This window comes from Pygoscelis adeliae, unplaced genomic scaffold (assembly GCF_000699105.1).
Source record: "Pygoscelis adeliae isolate BGI_AS28 unplaced genomic scaffold, ASM69910v1 Scaffold130, whole genome shotgun sequence".
NCBI classification, from domain to species: Eukaryota; Metazoa; Chordata; class Aves; order Sphenisciformes; family Spheniscidae; genus Pygoscelis; species Pygoscelis adeliae.
In genome coordinates, this window is record NW_008824031.1 from 5,258,683 (window position 1) to 5,267,062 (window position 8,380).

The 8,380-nt window shown below is 47.4% G+C and overlaps 1 protein-coding gene across 1 annotated transcript in view; it reads left to right on the plus strand.

Annotated features, from left to right (window-relative positions):
* CCDC85C (coiled-coil domain containing 85C) overlaps positions 1 to 8,380 on the plus strand; it is a 119,613-nt gene that overhangs the window by 108,912 nt on the left and 2,321 nt on the right. Inside the window, exon 5 of the mRNA XM_009328200.1 lies at positions 858 to 953. Coding sequence (XP_009326475.1) covers positions 858 to 953 — 96 coding nt within the window. The remainder of the gene's footprint in view (positions 1 to 857; positions 954 to 8,380) is intronic.

Consider the following 8,380-nt stretch of genomic DNA (forward strand, 5'->3'; position numbering starts at 1 on the left):
CCATCCTAATTTGCTTTCAGAGGCCCCCAGTATGATCATTCTTTGTGTTTCCTAAAGGATGCAAAGACTAAATACGAGTTTTGTCAATGGTTTCATTGTTGATTTCTCCCACTGCTACAAAGCAATGCACAAATATTAGGGACAGGCAGGGTGCATCTCACTGAATAAAGATATTGTGTCTCTCAAAATCCAAGTCGGATGCCTTTAAAAAAGGAAAGCCCTATGAAAAGTGCTTAACAGCTTACAAGGCTGTTTGGACAGTAGAAATCTTTTGTACAGTGTAATTTCAGCATCCTTCCCAATGGGATCCTTCATGCAGGAGAACTGGCCAGCATTTTGGAAACAAACCCAGCCAACGTTAGGTTTGGACATCTGCTTGTTTTAAGGTTGCCTTCACAATTTTCTCTGTAGCTGAAGATTGGTACTTGATGTCTGTGTGAAAATGTTGCCAGAAAAGCAATGAAGTTATGCCAACTGTTTCTTTCATGAATGCAGCTTCTTAGAAATGACCGCTTTATGCTGGAAAATCATCTTGTTTGCATTGCTCCCTTGGCTAGAAGGATGAGAACCGTTTGATCTTGTCCTCGTACAAAGTTGTCCTAAGTGAGCAAAAAATGTTTCTTGAATCAATTTAGCTTTAAACCAGGGTGATCTCCTGCCTGAGTATATCTAGACTGAGTGATGGTAGGCTTGAATGGCATTAAATCAAGTGACTTGTGAGGAAGGGGTAGTGGTGTCTTTTGTCTTTGCAGGATTGAATTTGAGAGAATCTAGTGCTCAAATTTTCTGGATATTTTCTTCCTCCTTGCTTAAGTCACCCAAAGGGAATTAAAGCACATCTTCTCTTATTTCAACAGGGACCAGCTCGCATGACATCTGATCTTGCATCTTCTCCTGCAGCAGGATATGTCCCTGTTGGTCAGAAACCAGAGGCTGTTGTGCATGCTATGAAGGTAAGGGTGCCACACACGGCCGTGCAGCGCGGTGCAGCACAGTCCAGTGCGGTGCAACAGACACCGAAGTGGCAGAACTGGACATTTGCTCTTCTCGTGGAAATGCAACAGCTAGAAATAGAAAGTTAGTACTCAGGCAGATTATCGGTAACCAGCACCTGTATCATGATGAATAATCATTGCTTCAAATAGTTGCGGAGTTAAGCAAGATCATGCCTGACTATTTTTCTGGGTGGGAAACCTCCAACAGAAGCTGCTGATGCTGAAGGTGCTGGTTACCCTTTCTGTTCATCAGTCCTGTGTAAACTGGGTTTCTGGGGTGACAGCGGTGACCAAAATGCTGTTTTTAACTGGGACACAAAAACTGCAGTTCCTACATATGTTTTGTTATTGAAAATCCTGCAGCAGTCTTCAAAGGAGAAAGACTTTTTTTTATGTAAATACACAGCAAACCGTGGCACCATACCCATATAGATATGTGCATCATCAGTGGGGATTAAACTCAGGACCGTTGGCAAAAAAACCAATGGGACACCGATAGCTGAGTTAAAGGAGAAAACTTGCACCGTGATTTCACAGCAGTTCTCAAGCCCTAGTGACCATCCATTAGCAGGAAAAATGTAATACCCTGGTGTTACATGTTTAACTAGTTAAGCAAGTTACTTCTGAGTATCTAAGGGACACCAAAGCACAAGTCCTTTCCAAGGTGCCATAGGGATGGCTGGAAAGTCTCTGCCTAAATTAGGCTCTGGCTGGAATATACTGATTTATAGATTTGGATTTATTGAAGGTGAAAAATTTTCTACAGGGTTAAAAAGCTTTCACCGAATCAAAGGAGGATTCCTGGATGGCTACTCTGGAGCTCAGGTCCCCATGGTCATAGCTGGAAAAAAAGGTCCAGCAGTGGCATCAGCACTAGCTTAGACTGTCCTAGACCTGGAGACTGGTGCTTACAAAGCTCCTTGCTTTGTACCTTTCCACATCTGACAGCTAAATAAATGGCACAGATGTTGCTCGTAGCTTTGATCTACAAGTTCCCTAAATTTTCTAGTTTTTAGTGTTTTCAGCTTACTTTTTTGTGCCGCTCCAGGACAGATGTGGCAGGTGGTGGTGGTAAAACTAACAAGTGTCAGGAGAAGCAGTAGTGCAGCTGGCAAGGATGTTGGTTCCACTGGGCAGTTGCAAGATCCTGGGAGGATATTGAGTGTCACTATTTCTCAAGTAGTTCATCTTCTATGCATTTATGGTGTGTGAGGAATTACGAAAGGAAAGACAAGTTTGGTTTGATTTGGATCAAATTTGAATTTAAATTATAAAAGATCGTTCAAGCTGAAAAATCTTGATTTTTCAGCTTACTTGAGGTTTTATACACCCAGATTGTATAACTTTCATTGGATCTTAAGAGAAGGGTGTCCAGCACCGCCAAGGATTAAAAAATACCTTTAGTACAGTTTTTAGTAGTTTCCAAAGGAGCCCTGACCACACAAGTGGCAGTTCACTTGCCTACATGTATTTGTCCTGTGTTTTCCAGACAAGTTTCTTCTTTGCTTGTTGCGAATGGTTCTGTGCTATCAGAAAGTTGTTGTGCTCCATCCTGTACCATGCTGCATTGTGCTTGTGGGTGACATTTCTCCTGTATATATATGCATATGGATCTGCTAAACCAATGCCTTGCAGAACGTTGCAGACTCATATGATAACCTTTGTTTTTCTGACACTTTGTACTAATCCAGTTTCACTTGCATTTAATCATCCAACCCCTCTTGCAGTCCAGACTATTGCTGTTGGCTTTTTCTTCCCAAACTGTGGGGTTCGTACCTTTCTGCTCCTGCTCTTCATTGCGCTTGGTGAGGTGGTGGTGAGGGACAATATTAAGCAGAGTTGATAATGTTTTTAAGTTACAAGATCAAATAGTTATAAATTGATTATGAATATATTCTGGAGGGAAATTAGGTTCCTATTTGCTTTAGGGGTTATGGGACTGAATTTCTTAGTAAGGGCAAGAAACATAAATGGTTTTAAGATGCAGTTTGATAAGCTTATGGAAAGGATTGGAAAATTAATGAGGAAGATTCCTGGAAACTGGAAATTAAGTTTGGGATGTCTGGCGCAATGATGCATATAAAGGAGTTGAAAAGAAGTTGGATGACTGGTTGTTTGCACTTATTATTATTATTATTATTATTATTATTATTATTATTCCTCTACTTCAGAGCTTTGTTGATCACTAGGAAGGGCTGGAAGAAATTCTACTCTGCAGTTTCATAATTTGGCCAGTGGGGTACGTTTGTCTGTCTTCAAAACGCTGGAAAGTGCCACGGCTGGGGTCAGGAAGCAGGTGGCATAGCAGTCACATCTCACGGGGCATAAATGATCTCATGTGATGTGTCCTGCTCACTCACAATATTTTTAACAGGGTTAAAAATATTCTCAAATTTGAAGCGAGGAGGAAATTCTCCTGTAGGTCAGTGTGACAGGAGGGATGAGAAGGTGTTTTTTTTTCCATCCTGTGGCCCATTTCCAAGGATCAGCTGGAAATTGAAAAGACTGAGGAAACTGGTCGTGGTCTCAATCTCTCCTCCTCCCTTCTTGTGGCACAGTGAAACTGTGGCTGTTGGTCTCCAGCCGCGGATCTTAAACTGGGTAGAAGATAACGTTTTTTGGCCACGGCATGCTGTAGCATATGGAGTAGGTCTTATTTGCACCCTGCAGGACTGGGCAGTTTTTCCAGTGCCAGCCCCTGCATGTGGGAAACTGGATGCAGCTACCAGCTTAGACCCTCACTGGCTGTGATACAGCTCATGACCTTCCCTTGAGGAGGAGAGTGTAGCCTACAAACGAGACCTTGTGCTTTGACTATACCACATCAGATATTAGAAAAAAACCCTTCCTGGTTGTGTAAAGAAGTCCTTATGGCTGTAGCAGGCTAGCTCCTTACCACGAGGAAACGCAAGGACAGCTGGAAGCTGGCTTCGCTTGTCTTGCAGGCTGCTTGAATGCAAGTCTGTCCAGAAGTGGTGTGGCTGCAAGGATGCGGCTCTGTGCCCAAGCAAAGGTCACTGAGGGGCTGCATACTTTGCACAGATCTGCAGGGCTTCTGGAGCGCCTCCGTCTGCACCCATCTATGTAATGTCCCCTAGGCTTTTTTCCTTGGCTTTTTCTGGCAGCTGAACACTAGCTATGTGGCTGAAGCGTTGCCTGCCATTTAGCGTAAGTTCTTCCTTGAGCACATTTAGGGATTTTCTTTATTTTTGCTTCTGAAATAGTTTTTGTTTATTTGCGCCTACTAAATAAGGAACAAGATGACAGGTTGGCACTCCTAACAGCTGTTTTTGCTAACGAGAATAAAAGGTACATATGCTACAGCTCAGTATCTCGCTGAACATCAAAGCACTTTTCTTAGGAATTGAGCAAACCTGCTAAAGACACGGGGAGGTGAGGAGGAGACAAATGTACGAGAACGACATTTAGCCTATAACCCAACTCCCCCTGCAGCAGCAGCCTGGACCTCTCCCATGTGCGCAGAGCCATCGAGCAGGTGATCAATCACTCCCGCTGATGTTGGGTAAGGCAGGATTTGGCCCTGCGAAAACTAGGGAAAAGGCCTAGCAGGGCATATAGACTGTTCCCTTGCCGAAGCAGGATGCCGTGTTCCCCAGTGTTTTGTCCAGTTGACTTATAAATCAAAATCAGTGAAGCTTGCACCCTTCAGAAAGCATCCCTCAATCTCAGAGTGCTTCTTGGTACAGAAACGCTTACCTCAACTTTCAATTTCCCTTCCAAAGCTTTACTGCAGTCATCCCGACTCTTTGGTGGGGTTTTTTTTGTTTGTTTTTTAAATACGCATTGCGTGGTCATGCGGGGCCAGTACAGCAAGTCAGCAGGGAGGTGGATGTGATGGACTGGGTGATTTTGAGGTGACACTGCCTTGGTGACAGACGTCAGTGCGGTCATGAAGGAGAACTAAATATACCCAAGGTGTTCCTCACAGTTTACGTATCAGCAGGGAGAAAACCAGACGAGCCAGTGTGCTCATCGAGAGCGAGGTGCAGGTTGTCTTCAGGAGATGGCATCCCCAGGCAGAAGAGCAGTGTTACCCAGTCCAGCCCCATTCCCCTGCACGGGGAACTGCCCTGTGCCCGAGCGGAGCAGGCTGCTCTCGCCGGCTGGCGTTTTACCTAGGGAGATCACATAGCACTGGTGCATCTGCAAAGGGCCAAGTGCTGTCAGTGCAGCTTGATGAAGAGCAAGAAGGAGGGGATGGCATGAGCCGCTTTGAGCCTGGGGTACGCTTGGCTGTTTTCTGTAGGCTCCTGGGTTGGGATGTGGCAGAAGTCCCGGGAGGATATACCTCAGTTGCTTAGATCCACAGTCCTTGAACTTCAGCTAAGCCATAGACAATTTATGTGAAGGCATGTCCATAGTCCCCAGCAGTATAATCAGAGGAACATTAACCTGGTCCTTCTAAACAGCTGAGGCGGCGCCTGGCAGGACCTGAGAATGGCTGGGGCTGGGTCAGCACTAAGAGGCCTTCCTGTCTTTCTTCAGGAGGTGATTTCACTCTTCCAAGTGTATTTTTTTCCAGCATGCCTTTCCAGGATAGGCCATTGAGTTTTATCCCTCCAAATCCCTTTTTCCCATACCCAAGATGCTAACGCATCTTTACAAAGTGCCTACCCAGACGTGGGGTGGGCCTGCGGAGCAGGATAGTTTCCAGGGTAAATGCGTCCCAAGTCATTCAGAAATTAAATGCAACCATAACTTCTGTCTGATCAGCTTTCAGCTCCAGCTCTGCCTGGCTTACACCATTAAAAGACATTTCCACTGAAAGAAATGGGCTGCACCACCCGTCCACACCTCCTGGACTAGGGAATGCGGTTTTAGTTTAAGCGCAAGTCATAGAAAAACAGTTTATTTTTGTCCGCTGAGACTCTTGTGCCTGCAAGATTGATGGCAGGTGAAGGCAGAGGCTGGAGCTGATGTGATCTTTAACTAATCTAAACCATGGTTGTCCTTGACACTTGCCCTGTGGACACAGCCGGTGCTTAGCTGCCAGTCAGGCAGCCCTGGCGCTCCACACGGGGATGTGATCCTGAAGGCTGCTGCCTTTGCAGCCGAGAGTCGGAGGCACACTGACTCCAGATGAGCGAGTTCGATGTGCAAGTCCAGCTGGATCAATAATTAATTGCCTTATCTTTAGCAAAAAATAGATGCTCTCTTTGTCAGCACGTACATGCCTTTTGCATCCCTCTTGCCCTTCCTCTCCTCTTAGAAAGGATGTGGATAATTCTTATTTGTGCAAAGATTGGTCCCAGCTATGTTGGTTAAACTAGCTGGTACATTTTAGAAGTAGTTAAGGGCCCTAGGAGAATGACCTATTTTTGTTTGTAATGCAGTTCGAGTACTGCAGGATTGCTGTGCTGAGGCAGACCAGGGGATAATCTACCCTGGTATCCCGTTTCGTGGAGCAGCCGGTGCTGCATACCTCAGCAAAGGGTGAAGCCCATCCTTGCACTGAATCTAGCTCTGTACTTCCCTAGGAGGTGTAGGAACATTTACGCACACAAATACACCTGCTGTACAGCTGTATATGCGTGTGGATGTATCGAGGTGAATAAGGCCACGCGCTGTTTGATGGCGTTGGGCGATTCCAGGAGCTTTGACGTGGCACACTGAGCTGACCATCTTGCTCATCAGTGGCCCTGGGCGAGGTATGTAGGTCAGCACAGATGCAGCGGTAAGATCTCGAGGCAGTCCTGCGCTGTGATATGCCCAACTTGTGCAACATGCCTGTCCAGAGGAGCTATCTGAATGCATGTGGATGTGTTGGAGGGGGTTCTGTGGGTCAGTGTGTTTCCAGCGGGAAGCGAAGGCTGCCTTTAGCCCCAGGCAGCCTCATCTCTGTGATCGAGGGACCACCTGGCCGCAGCCAGGCACTATCTCCCTGGAGGTGTTCTGCGGGGGTGGCCGGGACGGTGCCTGCCCCAGGCGGGACGTGGGGGGCCGGGGCTGGCTCCCAGCTGCTACAGAGGTGCAGGGTGTGGGCGGCACGTGGTGGGACACTGCAACCACATAGATGTGCGTCTTACTAGCCATGTGTGCTGTGGCCTGGGGATCTGTGCTTGGGGAGCATGTCTCCAAGTGCTATTTAAAAGAAAGAAGTTAAAAATCAGAGTTTTTCCATTTTCAAACATTGTCAACCTGAAATCTAAGAAAATAAGTGACAGGCAGGATGTTTCCACTATTTTTTGCAGTGTTCCGAGCTGCTTTCAGAGCGTGTTTACTTGTCTTCCCAAGGCAAATCTGCAAGTGTGGCCCAGCCACCAGGCTGAGTGGCGACCAGGGGGCCCACGAACATGAGCACTGGACATGTCGGGTCTGGGGTGTCAGTGCTGGAGCTGTAACCTCTCTATCTCTGCAATGAAACCTGCTTCTTCCCAGATCCGGGAAAGCCCGCTTGGAGATGCCCTCCGAGCCGCAGAGCAGAGCCTCCTTGGAGAGTCTCAAATCCTTTCCCCCCTCCCTTTCAGGCTATTCCTATGCTTTTGCAGCCATGTCTCCATTTTTGCAGTGCTTTCCTCCCATTAATATCATGGGAAAAGCCCCGTAGTCATGAGCAGGAGGGAAAGGAAAGGCGATGCCTCTCTCCTCCAGAGGCTCCTGCAGGCAGCGTGCTGCAGGCATGTACCTGGGCCCGCTGCCTGTAGCCAGGCATGAGAGGAAAGACAGCAAAACGGAGCTGCTTGTGGAGGAGCAGACAGGCCTGGTGCCAGCACTTTGTAGGTATGGCCTGTATTCATCAGCGTTTGTACCAGCTGAACTCATTGAACAGCCGGTAAATGTTACCCTGTAGCCGTGGCTGCAATCCTGGCTGTGGGTGTGTGGGCAGGGGGATGCGCGTGCGTGCCAGCCCCGGCCAAGGGCCACCTATTCCCTTACCTTTACGGGGCATGTGCTGTGGGTGGAAATGGTGCTGACGGAGATTAAAGTAAAGCTCGGGGAGTCGAGGTGATTATCTCCATTTTCAGAGGGTGTCTGTGGCACAAGGAGGGGGTGACCCAGATTCACCACAGCGCTCAGCACTCGGTGGGGACGGCGCCTTCAGAGGGCTGCGGTCAGCACGCAGGGTCCTGGGAGGCAATACTGTTTTTTTCCCCGTTTCCCATCCCCTTCGCAGCCTGGCTGCATCCAGCTCGAAGAGGGGGTGGGTAAGAGCTGGGAATCAAATCGGTATCTCTGAGTCCCAAGGCTCTGTGCTAACAGCCCGTCTCTTGCTCACTGTCATCATGGGCCTCTGAGGGGTTCCCTTGAGAAACTAAATAGGTTAAAAACAATTTTCAGCCAAAAGGTGAGTGAAATTGGCCGGGTCTGTTTAAGATCTAAAAGTTCATGGCTGATTGGAGACCACACACTTAAGCTGTGGGTAA